This window comes from Macaca thibetana, chromosome 1 (genome assembly GCF_024542745.1).
Source record: "Macaca thibetana thibetana isolate TM-01 chromosome 1, ASM2454274v1, whole genome shotgun sequence".
Lineage (NCBI taxonomy): Eukaryota > Metazoa > Chordata > Mammalia > Primates > Cercopithecidae > Macaca > Macaca thibetana.
In genome coordinates this window covers 183914162-183934020 of record NC_065578.1, presented here as the reverse complement: position 1 = coordinate 183934020, position 19859 = coordinate 183914162, and the positions used below count along the sequence as shown (strand labels likewise).

General features: G+C 38.6%; 1 protein-coding gene across 3 annotated transcripts in view; it reads left to right on the top strand.

The window, feature by feature from the left end:
• AXDND1 (axonemal dynein light chain domain containing 1) overlaps nt 1-19859 on the top strand; it is a 196129-nt gene that overhangs the window by 27310 nt on the left and 148960 nt on the right. For 2 of the 3 annotated variants that reach the window (XM_050766151.1, XM_050766150.1), the window contains exons 10-12: nt 2974-3114; nt 4175-4279; nt 14244-14364. In XM_050766151.1, coding sequence (XP_050622108.1) covers nt 2974-3114; nt 4175-4279; nt 14244-14364 — 367 coding nt within the window. The remainder of the gene's footprint in view (nt 1-2973; nt 3115-4174; nt 4280-14243; nt 14365-19859) is intronic. The other variant, XM_050766158.1, reaches the window with a different exon arrangement.

The following is a 19859-nucleotide window of genomic DNA, read 5'->3' as shown; positions in this document are numbered from 1 at the left end:
CTTTCCTTCTGCATGATACCTTGCTTCTTTTATTTTATTTCAATAGTTTTTGGAGAACAGGTGGTTTTTGGTTACACGGATAAGTTCTTCAATGGTGATATCTGAGAGTTTTGGTATACTCGTGATATGGTTTGGCTGTGTCCCCAACCAAATCTCATCTTGAATTGTAGTTGCCATAATCCCCATATGTCATGGGAGGGACCAGGTAGAGCTGGTTGAGTCATGAGAGCTGTTTCCCTCATTCTGTTCTTGTGATAGTGAATTAGTTCTCATGAGATCTGATGATTTTATTTATTTATTTATTTATTTATTTATTTATTTATTTTTGAGATGGAGTCTCACTCTGTTGCTCAGGCTGAAGTGCAGTGGTGCAATCTCAGCTCACTGCCACCTCCGGCCCCTGGGTTCAAGGGATTCTCCTGCCTTAGCCTCCCAAGTAGCTGGAATTAAAGGTATGCACTACCATTCCCAGCTCATTTTTTGTATTTTTAGTAGAGACAGGGTTTCACCATGTTGGCCAGGCTAGTCTCAAACTCCTGACCTCAGGTGATTCGCCTGTCTCGGCCTCCCAAAGTGCTGGGATTACAGGCATGAGTCACTGTGCCTGGCCAGAGATCTGATGGTTTTATAAAGGGCTTCTCCCTTTGCTGGGCTTTCATTCTACTCCTTCCTACCGCTGTGTGAAGAAGGACATGTTTGCTTTCCCTTCTGCCATGACTGTAAGTTTCCTGAGGCCTCCCCAGCTCTGTGGAACTGTGAGTCAATTAAATCTCTTTCCTTTATAAATTACCCAGTCTCGGGTATATCCTTATAGCAGTGTGAGAATGGACTAATACAACCCATCACCTGCTGAGCAGTGTACACTGTACCCATTATGTAGTCTTTATTCCTCATCCCCCTACTAATCTTCCCCCTCAGTCCCCAGAGTCCATTATATCATTCTTATGCCTTGGCATCCTCATAGCTTAGCTCCTATTTATAAGTGAGAACATACGATATTTGGTTTTCCATTCCTGAGTTACTTCACTTAGAATAATGGTCTCGAACTCCATCCAAGTTGCTGCAAATGCCATTATTTCATTTCATCTTTTTTTTTTTTTTTTGAGATGGAGTCTCGCTCTGTCGCCCAGGCTGGAGTGCAGTGGCCGGATCTCAGCTCACTGCAAGCTCCGCCTCCCGGGTTTACGCCATTCTCCTGCCTCAGCCTCCTGAGTAGCTGGGACTACAGGCACCCGCCACCTCGCCCAGCTAGTTTTTTGTATTTTTTAGTAGAGACGGGGTTTCACCGTGTTAGCCAGGATGGTCTCGATCTCCTGACCTCATGATCCACCCGTCTCCGCCTCCCAAAGTTCTGGGATTACAGGCTTGAGCCACTGTGCCCGGCCTTCATTTCATCTTATAGCTAAGTAGTATTCCATAGTGTGTATATACCACATTTTCTTTAACCAGTCATTGCTTGATGGGCATTTAAGTTGGTTCCGTATTTTTGCAATTGCAAATTGTGCTACTATAAACATGCATGTGCATGTGTCTTTTTCATATAATGACTTATTTTCCTGTGGGTAGATACCCAGTATTGGGATTGCTAGATTGAATGGTAGTTCTACTTTTAATTCTTTGAAGAATCTCCATACTGTTTTCCATAGTGGTTGTACTAGTTTACATTCCCACCAGCAGTGTAAAGTGTTCTCTTTTCACCACATTTATTTTTGATTTTTTAAATTATGGCCATTCTTGCAGTAGTAGGGTGATATTTCACTGTAGTTTTAAATTGCATTTTCCTGATAATTCGTGATGTTAAGAATTTTTTCATGTTTGTTGGCTGTTTGTATATCTTCTTTTGAGGATTATCTATTAATGTCCTTTGCCCACATTTTGGTGAAATTATTTGTTTTTTTCTTGCTGATTTGTTGGAGTTCATCATAGATTCTGGGTACTAGTCCTTTGCCAGATGCATAGTTTATGAATATTTTCTCCCTCTCTGTGGGTTGTCTGCTTACCTTGCTGATTATTTCTTTTGCTGTGCAGAAGCTCTTTAGTTTAATTAGGTCCCATCTATTTATTTTTGTTTTTGTTGCATTTGCTTTTGGGTTCTTGGACATGAATTCTTTGCCTAAGCCAATGTCTAGAAGAGTTTTTCTGGTGTTATCTTCTAGAATTTTTATGGTTTCAAGTCTTTAAGTCTTTGATCCATCTTGAGTTGACTTTTGTATAGGGTGAGAGATGAGGATCCAGTTTCATTCTTCTACATATGGCTTGCCAGTTATCCCAGCAACATTTGTTGAAAAGGGTGTCCTTTCCCCACATTATGTTTTTGTATGCTTTGTTGCAGATCAGTTGGTTGTAAGTATCTGACTTTATTTGTGGATTCTCTAGTGTGTTCCATTGGTCTATGTGCCTATTTTTATACCCATACCATGCTGTTTTGGTAACTATAACCTTGTAGTATAGTTTGAAGTCAGGTAATGTGATGCTTCCAGATTTGTTCTTTTTGCTTAGTATTTCTTTGGCTTTGTGGGCTCTTTTTTGGTTACATATGAATTTTAGGATTTTTTTTTTTCACAGTTCTGTGAAGAATGATGATGGTATTTTTGATGGGAATTGCAGGGAATCTGTAGATTGAGTTTGGCATATGGTCATTTTCACAATATTGATTCTACCCATCCATGAACATGGGGTGTGTTTCCATTTGTTTGTGTCATATGCAATGTTTTTTCAACAGTGTTTTGTAGTTTTCCTTGTAGAGATCTTTCATCTCCTTGGTTAAGTATATTCCTAAGTCTTTTCTTTTCTCTTCTTTTCTTTCTTTTTTTTGCAGCTATTGTAAAAGGGATTGATTTCTTGATTTGATTCTCAGCTTGGTTTTCTTGGTGTATACCAGTACTACTGATTTGTGTACATTGATTTTGTAACCTGAGAATTTACTGAATTCATTTATCAGATCTAGGAGCTTTTTGGTTGTTTGTCATGCAGAGAGAGGTATGTGCAAATGCTTGACCAGATTGCCCGGCAGATGATTGATTTCTACAAAGACTTGGTAACTCAGCGAGTGATGGACCAGCGCATTTTAGAAGAATTGTATAATTTCAAGCATGTTATTGAAGAATTGACCAGGTAAAAACTGTGATTATCTTAAACACAAAACAAAAGTTAATGTCATGTCTCTAAAGGGAGTAAAAAATATTTAGGGAAAGTGGAATGGTTAAAGGCCAAGGTTCTTCTGTTTTCTTTTCATGTTTAGCAAGAGAACAAAAATAACTAGATGTCATTGTAGATATAGAGATAGATAAATGGGTTATGCAAGTTCACATAAAAATGAAGATTTTGTATATATTTGACATGGAAAAAACTTGCTCTTTCTTCTGAAATATAGATGTTGCTGGGCATGGTGGCTCACACCTGTAATCCCAGCACTTCGAGAGGCTGAGGTGGGAGGATCACTTGAGGTCAGGAGTTTGAGACCAGCCTGGCCAACATAGCAAAACCCCATCTCTACCAAAAGTACAAATAATTAGCTGGGCGTGGTGGCACAAGCCTGTAATCCCAACTACTGGGAAGGTTGAGGCAAGAGAATCACTTGAACCCGGGAGGTGGAGGTTGTAGTGAGCCAAGATCATGCCACTGCACTCTAGCCTGGGTGGCAGAGTGAGACTCTGTCTCAGAAAACAAAAATAAAATAAAATAAAATACAGATGTTTACCTTAATCAGATTTATAGAACAGTGCTGTAATTATGGATGTTAACATTATGGATGTTAACACTGCAAATAGAGTAAGTATCATATAGCCATCAAAGTTAGTGATCATCTAACTTCTAACCTTGAAGCAAGATGGTTAGTGGTGAGAATAAAGAAGATAGGATAGTCATTATCAGAAAGTGGGGTAGACCAGCATGGAGGCCTTGCATGTCAGCATCTACCTCCCTCCATTCTAAAGGATCTCCCCTACATCTTCTTTCTGCCTGATTCCTGCCAGCCTGATTCCATTTCCAAACCTGGCAAGATTCCATCTAGAATGTACACTCAATTTCTTGATTTGGTTTATAAGGTGGAATAACTGGGAAGGGAGGTACACATGATAACTGAGAAGATACCTGAGTAGAAATCTGATTTTCTTGGTAGAAACTTTTTGGAAGTCTCCAAATATGAATTAAAAATTTCTTTGCTTTATTTCAGGGAACTGTGTCTAGTTCGGGCGCATGATGTGAAATTAACAAAGGAAACAGAAAAGGCTCACAAGGATTTGGCGCAAGCTCTTTTAGATGCGGAAAAGAATGCCAAGTGAGTTGCTTAGAGTTTGTGTAGCTTATATAGGGGAAAGGGAAGAAGCTTATATAACTTCTGAAATAATATATATGATACTAACTTCTTGAATTCTAAAAGCACGTATAGATAGCTTACTTTATCTGAATTTAGTTGATTTCTCATTCTGGGTGGAAAGAAGGTAAAACATGATTTTTTCTCTTGGAGAAATACTGTTGCTTTCAGCATTAATCATTTTTGTTGAGTCAGGATTGCAAGCTGTTACTTTCTGGTTTTCTACAAGAAAGTGTAAAGAGGCAGTGTGCATAGATAGCATAGATTCTGGAACCATGCTATTTGCTGTGTGACCTTGGGGAAGTCACTTAACTTTTCTGGGCCTTAGTTTGCCCATATGTAAAATTGGGATAATAACATTACCTACCTCATAGGGTTATTACAAGTATTAAAGGAAGTAATATAAGTAAAGCACTTAGAATGGTGCTTGGCGTATAGTCAGTGCTGTGACAATATGAAATATTCTTATTCTGGTAGCTTTTAATGAAATTTTATGTCATGAAATATTTCAAACATTCAGAAAAAGGAAGCATTATAGTGAGCACTCATTTACCTTTCATGAATTACCAAATGTCAGCCATTATGTCATACTTGTTTCATACCCCATTTTTAGGAAACAAAATTTTATAAAAATATTTGGAGATTTAGGCCGGGCATGGTGGTTCACGCCTGTAATCCCAGCACTTTGGGAGACTGAGGTGGGTGGATCACCTGAGATTGGGAGTTTGAGACTGGCCTGGCCAACATGACGAAACCCCATCTCTACTAAAAATACAAAAATTACCTGGGTGTGGAGGTGCTTACCTGTAATCCCAGCTACTTGGAAGGCTGAGGCATGAGAATCGCTTGAACCCGGGATGCAGAGGTTGCAGTGAGCTGAGTTCGTGCCACTGCACTCCAGCCTGGGTGACAGCAAGATTCTGTCTCAAAAAAAAAGAAAAAAAAAATATTTGAAGATTTAAAAAAATGCATCTATATCTATGTCTATATCTCTATATATCTCCATTCTGCTTCTTCCCTTGCCAGAGTTAATCACTAATCTATAGTTGGTATGTAACTTTCCTATCCATGTTTTTATATTTTACTATAATACATAGTTACATATAAAAAAAATTTGCGGCCGGGCACGGTGGTTCACACCTGTAATCTCAGCATTTTGGGAGGCTGAGGTGGGCGGATCACGAGGTCAGGAGATCGAGACCATCCTGGCTAACATGGTGAAACCCTGTCTCTACTTAAAATACAAAAAATTAGCTAGAGTGGTGGTGGCACCTGTAGTCCCAGCTATTTGGGAAGCTGAGGCAGGAGAATTGCTTGAACCCAGGAGGCGGAGGCTGCAGTAAGCCGAGATTGCACCACTGCACTCCAGCCTGGGCAACAGAGCAGGACTCCTTCTCAAAAAAAATTTTTTTTTTTGCTTTTACCAACTAAATACTATTCTTTTGAGATCTTCTCATTATGATGCATATAGAACAAATTAATTTTTACTGCACTATAGTATTAACTATATGACTAAATTATGATTTATGTATTAAATGTCTAATTTACGTATCAATTACTCAGAGTGGATTTTTCCATTTGCCTGGTAGATTTTTCTCCATCCCTTTATTTTGAGCATATGGGTGTCATTGCATGTGAGATGAGTCTCTTGAAGACAGCATACCAATGGGTCTTGTTTCTTTATCCAGCCTGCAACTCTGTGCCTTTTAATCAGGACATTTAGCCCATTTACATTTAAGGTAAACCAGTAAAGATATATATAGATTTGATCCTGTCATCATGTTAGCTGGTTATAATGCAGACTTGTTTGTGTGGTTGCTTCATAGTGTTACTGGTCTGTGTACTTATGTGTGTTTTAATAGTGGCTGGTAATGGTCTTTCCTTTTCATATTTAGTGCTTTCTTCAGGAGCTCTTTTAAGGCAGATCTGGTGGTAATGAATTTTCTCAGCACTTGCTTGTCTATAAAGGATCTTATTTCTCCTTTACTTATGAAGCTTAATTTAGACATATATAAAATTCTGGGTTGGAATTTCTTTTTTTTAAGAATGTTGAATATTGGCTTCCAGTCTCTTCTGGCTTGTAGGGTTTCTGCTGAGAGGTCCACTGTTAGTCTGATGGGCTTCCTTTTGGAGGTGACCTGACTTTTCTTTCTAGATGCCTTTAACATTTTTTCTTTTATTTCAACTTTTGAGAATCTGATGATTATGTGCCTTGAGAATGATCTTCTTGTGAAGTATTGTATTTTCGTTTTCTGCATTTTTTGAATTTGAATGTTGGTCTCTCTGGTTAGGTTGGGGAAGTCCTCATGGATAATACCCTAAAATATCTTCTCCAAGTTGCTTACACTCACCTTATCTATTTCAGGGACATCAATGAGTCATAGATTTGGTCTCTTTACATAATCCCACATTTCTTCAAGGTTTTGTTCATTCCTCTTCATTCTTTTGTTACTATTCTTGTCTGACTCTCTTATTTCAGAAAACCAGCCTTTAAGTTCTGAGATTCTTTCTTCAACTTGGTTTATTCTGCTATTAATACTTGTAATTGCATTATGAAGGTCTTGTAGTACATTTTTTCAGCTTTATCAGGCCAGTTACAGTCTTTTCTATACTGGCTGTTTTGTCTGTCATTTATCATTTTATTGTGATTCATAGCTTCCTTGAAGGAAGGGGAGAGTCCACTGTTCTCTGAGCTTAGTTTTACTCTTGGAGGAGTGTTGCCACTAAGGGCAGGGCACTGGTGGGGGTGGGACTGGCTGGGTGTCTGCCCGCCAAGGCTCTGACTATAATGGATCAAAGCCTTGTGGCAGGGGTTGTGGGGAGGGTGTGGAAGGGCAGAATGCACTACTGCCACATCAGTGGCAGGGCAGGGTGCATGCACACATGCATGCTGGCGAGGCAGGGAAAGCAAAACCTGCCTGCACACACATGGGCCAGCAGAGTGATGTGAGGTGTTGCCATGGGCCTGGGGGAAGCTGCAGTATTGGGAGGGAGCAGGCAGGCTGGTGCTATGGGTCTTGTTTCTGTGTACATGTACTCACATGTGTATGTATAGTTAAAACCAAAATTGTACTGTATGCACTATTCTACAATCAGTATTTTTTCAGTTAAGAATGTCAACCTATTTCAGGCCATAGTCACCAAAATAGCATGGTACTGATATAAAAATAGGCACGTAGACCTACGTGGAACAGAATAGAGAATCCCGAAATAAACCCAAATACTTACAGCCAATTGATCTTCAACAAAGCAAACAAAAACATAAAGTGGGGAAAGGACACCCTTTTCAATAAATGGTGCTGGGATAATTGGCTAGACACATGTAGGAGAATGAAACTGGATCCTCATATCTCACCTTGTACAAAAATCAATTCAAGATGGATTAAGGACTTAAACCTAAGACCTATACTAAAAAATTATAGAAGATAACATTGGAAAAACCCTTCTAGACATTGGCTTAGGCAAGGATTTCATGATCAAGAATCCAAAAGCAAAAGCAATAAAAGCAAAGATAAATATTTGGGACCTAATTAAACTAAAGAGCATTTGCACAGCAAAAGGAACAGTCAGCAGAGTAAACAGACAACCCACAGAGTGGGATAAAATCTTCACAATCTGTACATCTGACAAAGGACTAATATCCAGAATCTACAGTAAACTCAAACAAATCGGTAAGAAAAAAACAAACAATCCCATCAAAAAGTGGGCAAAGGACATGAATAGACAGTTCTCAAAAGAAGATATACAAATGGGCAACAGACATATGAAAAAATGCTCAACATCACTAATGATCAGGGAAATGCAAATCAAAACCACAATGCAATACCACCTTACTCCTGCAAGAATGGCCATAATCAAAAAATCAAAATCAGATGTTGCCATGGATGCGGTGATTGGGGAACACTCTACACTGCTGGTGGGAATGTAAACTAATACAGCCGCTATGGAAAACAGTGCAGAGGTTCCTTAAAGAACCAAAAGTAGAAGTACCATTTGATCCAGCAATCCCACTACTGGGTATCTACCCAGAGGAAAAGAAGTCATTATTCAAAAAAGATACTTGCACATGCATGTTCATAGCAGCACCATTCACAATTGCAAAATCGTAGAACCAACCCAAATGCCCATCAATCAACGAGTGGATACAAAAAACTGTGGTGTATATATATATGTGATGTAATACTACTCAGTCATAGAAAGGAATGAATTAATGGTATTTGCAGTGACCTGGATGAGATTGGAGACCATTATTCCAAGTGAAGTAACTCAGGAGTGGAAAACCGAACATTGTATGTTCTCACTGATACGTGGGAGTTAAGCTATGAGGATGCAAAGGCATAAGAATAATACACTTTGGGGACTTCGGGGAAAGAGTGGGAGGGGGATGAGGGATAAAAGACCACAAATATGGTGCAGTGTATACTACTTGGGTGATGGGTGCACCAAAATCTCACAAATCACCACTAAAGAACTTACTTATGTAACCAGATATCACCTGTACCCCAATAACTTATGGAAAAATAAAATAAAATAAAAATTAGGAAATAAATAAGTAAATAATAAAAATAAAAAAAGAGAAGACACAGAAACAAATGATAAAAAGAATGTCTACGGCCAGGCGCGGTGACTCACACCTGTAATCGCAGCACTTTGGGAGGCCAAGGCAGGTGGATCACCTGAGGTCGGGAGTTCGAGACCAGCCTGACCAACATGGAGAAACACTTTCTCTACTAAAAATACAAAATTAGCCGGGTGTGGTGCCACATGCCTGTAATCCCAGCTACTTGGGAGGCTGAGGTAGGAGAATTGCTTGAACATGGGAGGCAGAGGTTGTGGCGAGCCGAGATTGCGCCATTGCGCTCCAGCCTGGGCAACAAAAGCAAAACTCTGTCTCAAAAAAAAAAAAAAGAAGAAGAAGAAGAATGTCTGCCTATTTCAGTAAATTTTTACTTCATAGATTAGCTAGATATTAAAATTTTCCCAAGTTTTTCCAAAATATATTTCACAGTTGGGTTAGCCAAATCAGTATCCAATCTAAGAGCACACATTACATCTTTTTTTATGTCTCTGTTAATACAGCCTGTTCCTGTGCTTTCTAAAAAACTGTTTGAAGAGTAATTGAATTTTTTAAATGTCAAGAAAAACCAAAAGTGCCCAAAATCTAAATTCAAAAATGTATTTTTACTTTTATTCTATCTTATTCTTTATTAGTATAATATGATTTGGCTGTGTCCCCACCCAAATCTCATCTTAAATATTAGCTCCCGTAATTCCCACATGTTGTGGGAGGGACCTGGTGGGAAATAATTGAATCATGGGAGTGGTTTCCCTGTACTGTTCTTGTGGTAGTGATTAAGTCTCAAGAGACCTGATTGTTTTATAAGGGGAAACCCCTTTTGCTTGGCTTTCATTCTCTCTTTGCCTGCCCCTATGTAAGACATGCCTTTCACCTTCCACCATGATTGTGAGGCTTCCCCAGCCACATGGAACTGTGAGTCCATGAAACCTCTTTTCCTTTATAAATTATTCAGTCTCGGGGCCGGGTGAGGTGGCTCACGCCTGTAATCCCAGCACTTTGGGAGGCTGAGGCAGGCGGATCAGGAGGTCAAGAGATAGAGACCATCCTGGCCAATGTGGTGAAACCCCATCTCTACTAAAAATACAAAAATTAACTGGGCATGGTGGTGTGCACCTGTAGTCCCAGCTATCAAGAGGCTGAGTCAGGAGAATTGCTAGAACCTGGGAGGCGGAGGTTGCAGTGAGCTGACATCGTGCCACTGCACTCCAGCCTGGCGACAGAGCGAGACTCTGTCTCAAAAAAAAAAAAAAAATTACCCAGTATACCCAGTATTGGGTATGTCTTTAATCAGCAGCATGAAAATGGACTAATACATAATATGAGATACTTTATTCAATTTTTGCCTATTCTATGTACTACTTTTTTCTGTATTATAACTTTCTTGTTTTTCAAGGTGACTTCTATACTTAGTCTTCTATCCTTATACCTTCAATCCTACCTTTCCACCCTCATTATAAGCTGATGATCTTGCTTTCTAAAAAGTAGAAGCAAACAGAAGAGAACTTAAGCTGTCACCCCCACATCTCTCCACCCACCTGCATCTGTGCTTATATATTCTCTTTTCCTTTTTGTTAACTATAGTCTGCTCCTTTCTAAGGCCAATCTCTTGTTTGTATGCTTTCATATATACGCTGTTACTTACTTGAGAAACTTTCAGCAAACATTCCTTCTCTTTTTTGCATCATTAATTTTTCCCTCTCTAGCTGATTAATCCCATCAGTATGCAAATATGCTATAATTACTCCCATCTTAAAAACAAAAAACACAAACAAAAATGTCCCAGGTTTCTTAGAACTACACATTCCCTTCCTGCTATGGTCCTTTTTCTCTGCTGTCCTTACAGGAAATCTCTACAAAAAGTTGTCATACTCATTGTCTTTGTTGTTTCTTCTCTTGCCATTATCACTTGTGTCTCATCCCTACCATGGCACTAAATGGCACTTGACAAAGTCATCTATGACCTTCATATTGGTAAATCCAATGGTCAATTCTCATTTCACTTGCCTTTCTAGCAGCATTTGTCACAATGGATCAGTTAATCTTACTTGAAACAGTGTCTTTCAGTATATGGTCAACTGTTAAACAATGTAGGGGTTAGAGACACCAAAACCCACAGAGTCAAAAACCTATGTATAATTTTTGATGCCTCCAAAACTTAACCACTAACAGTCTATGGTTGGCTGGAAACCTTACTGATAAACAGTCAATTAACACATATTTTGCATGTTATATATATTATATAATATAGTCTCACAATAAAGTAAGCTGGAGAAAAGAAAATACTAAGAAAATCATAAGGAAGAAAAAATACATTTATAGTACTATACTGTATTTATTGATATTGTGTATTTACATCATCTGTTTACAAAACGAACTGTCTGTCTGAAATGGTGGGCAACCACAACTGCAGACCTGAATCTATAGTACGTATCAAGTGTTTAATTTTTCTTGTGACGTCATGACTCTTCTCTGCTTCTTGGGAGTACTTTCAGCATCACCACTGACAGTTTGTATAGGTACCATGGTGTTATTCAAGGTTTATGTTACTGTACTAAACATGATGAAAATTACATGAAAACTGGGAGAGATCACTTTCTACTACAATACACAATTGACTGGAGAGACAAACTACTCATGCAGTGATGATTACATTACATGGTATTTTATTTTTTGAGACAGAGTCTCGCTCTGTCACCCAGGCTGGAGTGCAGTGATGCAATCTTGGCTCACTGCAGCCTCTGCCTCTGAGTTCAAGCGATTCTCCTGCCTCAGCCTCCTGAGTAGCTGGGATTACAGGCATGTGCCACCACGTCTGGCGCCTGGCTAATTTTTTTACTCCTGACCTCATGTGATCCACCTGCCTCGGCCTCCCAAAGTGCTGAGATTACAGGCCTGAGCCACTGCCCCCAGCCTACATGGTGTTTTAAGTGGATGCTTGAGCTCACTGCAATAGCAGCAGAAGGTGGCTACAAAAGTATTACAGTAATATAGTAAGTACTATAGTTAATTTTATGCAACTATGATTTAATACTGTACCTGTACATTTGTTTACATTTCTCTTGACTATGGAGGTGCCATGTGTGGTCTGTAAGCGTTTGTGTAAGTTTTGATAAATTTTAACTTATAATAGATTAGTATATATTTTATGGTAGTAAATGATAAAATAGACCAGTATCTACATGTATTTTATCTATTCATGACATTGCTAACTTTTCTTCATTTTTTGATGTTTCTAGGCTATGTTTATCTGTGAACTTTTTTTTGTCTTTTTTTTTTTTTTTTTTGAGATAGAGTCTCGCTGTGTTGCCCAGGCTGGAGTGCAGTGGCACAATCTCAGCTCACTGCAACCTCCGCCTCCTGGGTTCAAGCAATTCTCCTGCCTCAGCCTCCTGAGTAACTGGGAGTATAGGCATCCGTCACCACGCCCAGCTAATTTTTGTATTTTTAGTAGAGATGAGGTCCACCATGTTGGCCAGGCTGGTCTTGAGCTCCTGACCTCAGATGATCCCCCTGCCTTGGCCTTCCAAAGTGCTGATTACAGGTGTGACCCCCGACACCTGGCTTAGCTTTTTCAAGTTGTCACAAATCTCCAAAAAATGTTCAAATATGTTTATTGAACAAAATCCTTGCATCCTCAGGATAAGTCCCACTTAATCATGGTGTACTATCTTTTTGATATGTTGTTGGATTTGCTTTGCTAGTATTTTGTTGGGATTTTTGCATCTATGTTCATCCATGATATTGGCTTATAGTTTTCTTTTTTGTTGTTGTGTCTTTGTCTGGTTTTGATATCAAAATAATGTTGGCCTTGCAGAATCAGTTAAGAAGAATTCCCTCCTCTTCAATTTTTTGGAATCATTTGAGAAGAATTGGTGTTTATTCTAAGTTGTGTACAGTTCAGCAGTAAAGCCATTTGGTCTTGGGCTTTGCTTTATTGGGAGACTTTTTTTTTTAATTATACTTTAAGTTCTGGGATACATGTGCAGAACATGCAGGTTTGTTAAATAGCTATACTTCCCTCTTAGCACTGCTTTTGCATTATCCCATAGGCCTTGTGCTTCATTTGTTTCAAGGCATACATGTGCCATGGTGATTTACTGCACCCATCAATCCATCATCTAGGTTTCAAGTCCTGCATGTATTGCAGGATCTGGCCAGCAGCCCGCAATGCAACGGGGCTCTTTCTTTGTTCCCAGGCGGATCAGCAGGTCTGGAAATAATAGATACACACAAGACAGTGAAAGCTGGGTCCAGGGGGGGTCACTGCCTTCTGGTCCCCCGGTGCTGCCAATGCACTGGATATACAAGCATTTATTACTAAGTTTAGTGAGGGCAGGGATAGGTCTCACTATCCCTGCCCTCACTAATCCCAATGAGGGATTTAGGGTCATTTGATTATGAGGTGAGATGGTCACATGGATATGAAGTAAGTCTTTAACATAACATCTGTATGCAGAAGTACAGTATACAGAGGTAAGAATTTACAATATAGTGTGTGCATCAGTAATTTCTAACAGAGCCTTAAAACAGAAACAGTCTTTCCATAACTTATGATTAGCAAGATATTAATCAGCAGTAACAGTTGCAGCAAAAGCTGGTTACAAACAATCCATAGAAACAGGATGTGAAGCTAGACAACTGGTTAGACCAGAAATTCTCAGAAGGGAGTATGCCTTAACCCTAAAGAGGCCTAGAAGAGCCATGGCAAGATGAGGGCGTTTGTAGCCCTATCTTATCCATATGGACAGGCGACCCCCATGCATCCGTTTATAGGCTCTCCACAAGGGTGACATTCCATTCCCAGAACTATGAACATCTGCTTTTCTGGGATAGGAATCTTGGTGATGTGAAACCTCCCTGACTGCACTGCACATCTATTCATAGGCTCTCTGCAGGGGGAAGCACATCACGCGCTGTTGGCTCATTCTGGCAGTCCAACCTGGCATTGTCTTTACACAATCCTGCATGCAATTTTGTATTTACAATAATCAGGAGCATTTCATCTTTTATTCCATAGCAATAGTTTCAGGGGGTCTCCCTACACACATGCATTAGATATTTGTCCTAATGTTCTCCCTCCTTGCCTCCCAACCCCCAACAGGCCCAATATGTGATGTTCCCCTTCCCGTGTCCATGTGTTTACATTGTTCAACTCCCACTGATGAATGAGAACATGCGGTATTTGGTTTTCTGTTCTTGTGTTAGTTTGCTAAGAATGATGGTTTCCAGCTTCATCCATGTCCCTGCAAAGGACATGAACTCATCCTTTTTTATGGCTGCGTAGTATTATATATGTGTCTATATTGTTAGTATAAATTAAATGAAGCTGTTTCTTAATTGTTTTTATAGAATGGTAGAAGAATATCATGACTTATATACATTACAAAGAGAAAGGATGGAGAATGATATGAAACAGTTAATGGCAGAAAGAGATATCTGGAGCTCAGCCACATATGAATTGGCCCTAAAGGTTAGTTCATCTGGATTCACAACTCACACTTCTTTTTTGACTAAAGATACATTCTACAGTTTTAAAATTTGTTTTTGTTTTTTTAAACAGAGTCTTACTCACTCTGTTGCCTAGGCTAGAGTGCAGTGGTGTGATCTCGGCTCACGGCAACTTCTGCCTCTTGGGTTCAATCAATTCTCCCTCCTCAGCCTCCCGAGTAGCTGGAATTACAGGCATGAGCTACTATGCCTGGCCCATTTTGCTGTTTTCAATAATCTAGACAAAGACTCAAAAAAATGAGGATGTATATTTATTGATGTATAATGTAACTTTTGTGGGCTTTGAAAAGGAAAGGTTGATTTCTTCTTTTTATTCTTGCATTTGTTAGGTACCTAGCTGTTACACAATTAAGGGGTCTTTTTTTTTTTTTAAGGCCAGAATCTATGAAATATGAACAAGTGTTCTTTTTCTGTTGTTTGGGAACATGTTTAAAATTTTCAACTTCAATTTATACTAATAATAAAGTAGGAAAGGTGGTTCTTATCATTTCATACAAGGTGACCATATTTGGATCACTGGATATCACACTCTGATTCTTTTTTTAAAAAAAAAAATAGGGTCTCACTCTATTGCCCAGGCTGGAGTGTAGTGGTAAGTGGTCCAATCACAACTCACTGTAGCCTCAACCTCCTGGGCTCAAGCAATTCTCCCACCTCAGCCTCTTGAGTAGCTGGGACTAGAGGTGTGCACCACCACTTCTGGCTAATTTTTTATTTTTTTTAGAGATGGGATTTCTCTGTGTTGCCCTGGCTAGTCTTGAACTCGTAGGCTTAAATCATCCTCCTGCCTCAACCTCTCAAAGTGCTGGGATTACATGCATGAGCCACTGTGCCTGATTCTGTTACCTTGGCACACAAGATGACAAATGAATTGAAATATGGTACCTTGTGGGCCATTATAGTAATACTTTAGGGAAATAGCAAAGTCACACAATATTTCTAAAATGTTTACTTGTTGGTTGCCTATTCTGACAACTGGGACTTCTAGGTACAGTGAATTTTGATCCTCAAATATTAAAAAATGAGTTCAGTTAAATTGGTTCACTGGTCTACTGGTGGCAGGTCACAGGGTTCTCCATGGAGATATACTGCATTAATGCATTAATACATCTGATTGGAGCTCTGTATTAACCCTGCCACATGTAGTAATTTGTCAGTTATTTGGAAGAAAATGTAGAAGGCATCCCTGTCAAGTGTCCTAAAGCTGGAGAGAAAGCTAATACACTAGATGGTGTAATCAAGACTTGTTTATTTAGGAAAGTTCATTTACTTACTAGAGGTAGTTATTAGAAATCTAGATCATTACTGGGGACATGCTAGAGGCATTTCCATTCAAGAGAGGAGAAAGGATTTCTGCTGTCACCGGAGGCCTTAATTCAGCAAATAAAATCGAGAGATATAACTACTTATAGGAAGCAGCAAAATCTCTTTAAAAAAGTTTTTCCCGGCCGGGCGCGGTGGCTCAAGCCTGTAATCCCAGCACTTTGGGAGGCCGAGGCGGGTGGATCACGAGGTCAGGAGATCGAGACCATCCTGGCTAACATGGTGAAACTCCGTCTCTACTAAAAATACAAAAAAAAACTAGCCGGGCGTGGTGGCGGGCGCCTGTAGTCCCAGCTACTCGGAGGCTGAGGCGGGAGAATGGCGTGAACCCGGGAGGTGGAGCTTGCAGTGAGCCGAGATCGCGCCACTGCACTCCAGCCTGGGCGACAGAGCGAGACTCCGTCTCAAAAAAAAAAAAAAAAAAAAAAAAAAGTTTTTCCCACTGATTTCTTTAGCGAAAATCCCCAGTACATTGTTGAATAGAAGTGGTAAAAGTGAATATTCCTGTTCTCAGTCTTACGGGGAAGACATTCTGCTTTCACCATTAAGTACAACATTTACTGTAGGCTTTCATACATACCCTTTATTGGGTTGTGGAAGTTCCCTTCAGTTTTTCATTTGTTTAGAGTTTAATCATAAATAGGTGGTGTATTTAGTCAAAGATATTTTCTGTGTCAATTGAGATTACTACATCTTGATTTCCTTTTACTTTATTAACATATTATATTGTTTTTAACACCTTTATTGAAGTACAATTGATATACAGAAAAAACAAATCCACACATGTTTAATATATTCAGTTTGACACTGAACATTTACATACACTCATGATACCCTCATGACAATCAAGGTAATAAACATATCCACATTAACTGTTTATATTTATTTTATTAATTAATTAATTTTGAATTTTATTTTAGATTCATGGGTACATGTGCAGGATAGCTACATGGATATATTGTGTAAATCATAAGGTTTGGGCTTCCAGTGAGCCCATCACCCAAATAGTGAACATTGTATCCGATACGTAAATTGTCAACTGTTGGTCCTTTCCTACCCTCCCCACTTTTGGAGTCACCAGTGTCTATTATTTTCATCCTGTATCCATGTATACCCATTGTTTAGTTCCCACTTACTAGTGAGAACATGCAGTATTTGATTTTCTGTTTCTGAGGTTTTTCACTTAAGATAATGGCCTCCAGCTCCATCCATGTTCTGCAAAGCACATAGTTTCATTCTCTTTTATGGCTGCATAATATTCCATGTTATATACCACATTTTCTTTATCCAATTAATCATTGAAGGACATTTTGGTTGATTCCATGACTTTGCTATTTAAAATAGTGCTGGAATAAACATATAAGTGCAGGTGTCTTTTTGATTAAATGATTTCTTTTCCTTTGGGTATATAACCACTAGTGGGATTGCTGGGTCAAATGGTAGTTTCATATTTAGTTCTTTGAGAAATCTCCATACTGTTTTCCATAGCGTTGAACTAATTTACATCCCCACCAACAGTATATAAGTGTTCCCTTTTCTCTGCATCCTCACCAACATCTGTTTTTATTTTTTACTTTTTAATAATGGCCGTTCTGACTGGTGTGAGATGGTATCTCATTAGGTCAAAATCACTATTGTTTCCTGATAATGCAATTATCTACCCAGCAACGTTAAATTTAAATATTATTTGAATTAATTAGCCTTTAATAATGTTGCAAATATAAGATAAATATATAATTTTTTAACAAACATTGGGCAAATAATGCAATTTTCTACCCAGAAAAAAATAAATTTAAACATTATTTGAATTATTTAGCCTTTAATAAGGTTGATGAATACAAGATAAATACAAAAAAACCCCAACATGTTACCTATATACCAATAATAAGCATTAGAAATGCAAAGAGGGAATAAATTTTATAAAAGGGATAAGACCTATATCTTGAAAATGCTAAAACCATACTAAAGACCTTGAAAACTAGAAGGAGAGCTGTACAGCATATCACTGGTTGAGAACAATAATCAATAGATGTCAATTCTCTCCAAATTAATCTTTAAATTTGATATAATTCCACTGAAAATCTCAATAACAATTTTGTTTTTAGCAATTGGCAAGTTGATTATAAAACCCATTTGGAAGAATCTGAATATGAGAATAAGAAAACATTTTAAAAGAAGGTTAATAAAAATAACTTGTACTTTTAGACATCAAAATGTATTATAAAGTCAAAGTAACTGAGAAAATGTGTTACTTGTGTTAGAATAGATAAATACAACAGAACAGAATAGAAAGGTCAGAAATAGACTCACCTAAATATGGGATATTCAGATTGGGTTGGCACAATCAATTATTCAATTGTTAAAAAATTTAGATCTCGGGTGGGTGTGATGGCCAATGTCTATAATCCCAGCACTTTGGGAGGCCAAGGCAAGTGAATCACTTGAGGTCAGGAGCTCGAGACCAGTCTGGCCAACATGGTGAAACCCAGTCTCTACTAAAAATACAAAAGTTCACTGGGCGTGTTGGCAGGTGCCTGTAATCCCATCTACTCGGGAGGCTGAGGCACGAGAATCACTTGAACCCGGGAGGTGGAGGTTGCAGTGAGCCGAGGTCGCACCATTGCACTCCAGCCTGGGCAACAGAGCGAGACTTCATCTCAAAAAACAAAACAAAACAAATTTAGATCCCTACCTCATTAAAAAGATACCTAAAAAGTAAATCCCAGAAGGGAATAATTAAATGTTAAAAACAATGTAATTATAAACAGAAGAAATTACATGAGAATTTTCAAAAAAATAGTAGCTTTAGTAAATAATTCACCCAATTAAAGTGTAAAATTATATGTTTTTTAGCATGTTCACAGAACTGTGAAACCATCACCACAACCAATCTGAAAACTTCTTCATCACCCTCAAAAGAAACTCCATACATTTTAGCAGTCGCTTCTCATTACCCGCAACCCATTCAACTTACGTAATCATTAATGTACTTTCTTTCCTCTCCAGGGTACATCTTAGAATTTAATGCATTCATATAATTTGTAAAGATCAAATATGTGTACTTAGGATAGATATCATCTAAAATATTTGTCTTTTCTTTATGGTAGATACATTCGATTTACCCTTCTCTAGCTATTTTAGAATGTGCAATAGATTGTTGTAAACTATAGTCAGTCTACCTATCTAACACTAGGACTTATTTCTTCTGTTAAATCGTATACTTGTACACATTAATCAACCTCTCTTTATCTTCTCTCTCTCCTACCCTTCCTGGCCCCTGGTAACCATGACTCTACTCTCTATCTTCATGTGATTCACTCTTTTAGCTCCCACATGTGGGTACTTGCAATATTTGTCTTTCTGTGACATGGCTTATTTCACTTAACAAAATGACCTCAGTTTCATCCATGTGGCTGCAAATGATAGGATTTTATTCTTTTTCAGTGGCTGAATAATATTGCATTGGGTTTATATACTGTGTTTTCTTTATTCATTCATTTGTTGGTGGGCACTTAGGTTGATTCCATATATTGGGTATTGTGAATAGTGCTGGTATCTTTTGATATATTGATTTTCTTTCTTTGGGATATGTACCCAGTAGTGGAATTAATTGCTGGATTATATGGTAGTTCTAGTTTTAGTTTTTTGAGGAATCTCCACAATGTTCTCCACAGTGGCTATACTAATTTACATTCCCACCAACAGTGTACAAGTGGAGACAAAAGTGACTGCATGTTGAATGCTAATGTGCCATGTTGACTTCTGATTAGCCCCAGTCAAGTGAATGCCTCCTGATTTCTATTTACTTTTCTCAGTGTAAGAACAAAGCAACCTTGATGTTATCACACAAATTATAAGACTATGATGCTTACAGCATTCTTGCCTGTTCTGGAGGGTTGCTTTCGTGTTGCACAAAACAAGCATACCCTTTCTTTATGGTATATAAGCCTTGAGCCTGGGGAGTAACAGTGCAGAGATCTACCTGTCTTGTGGCTCCCCAAGACCATGCTTCTGTTAGTTTCCCCAGTAAAACACCCTTTACCCACAAACTGAATTTGTCTGCCTTGGTTTTTGGTTTCTCAGCTCCTTCAACATTTGGAAACTTCCTTGCATATACGGCCCTTTTATAGAATA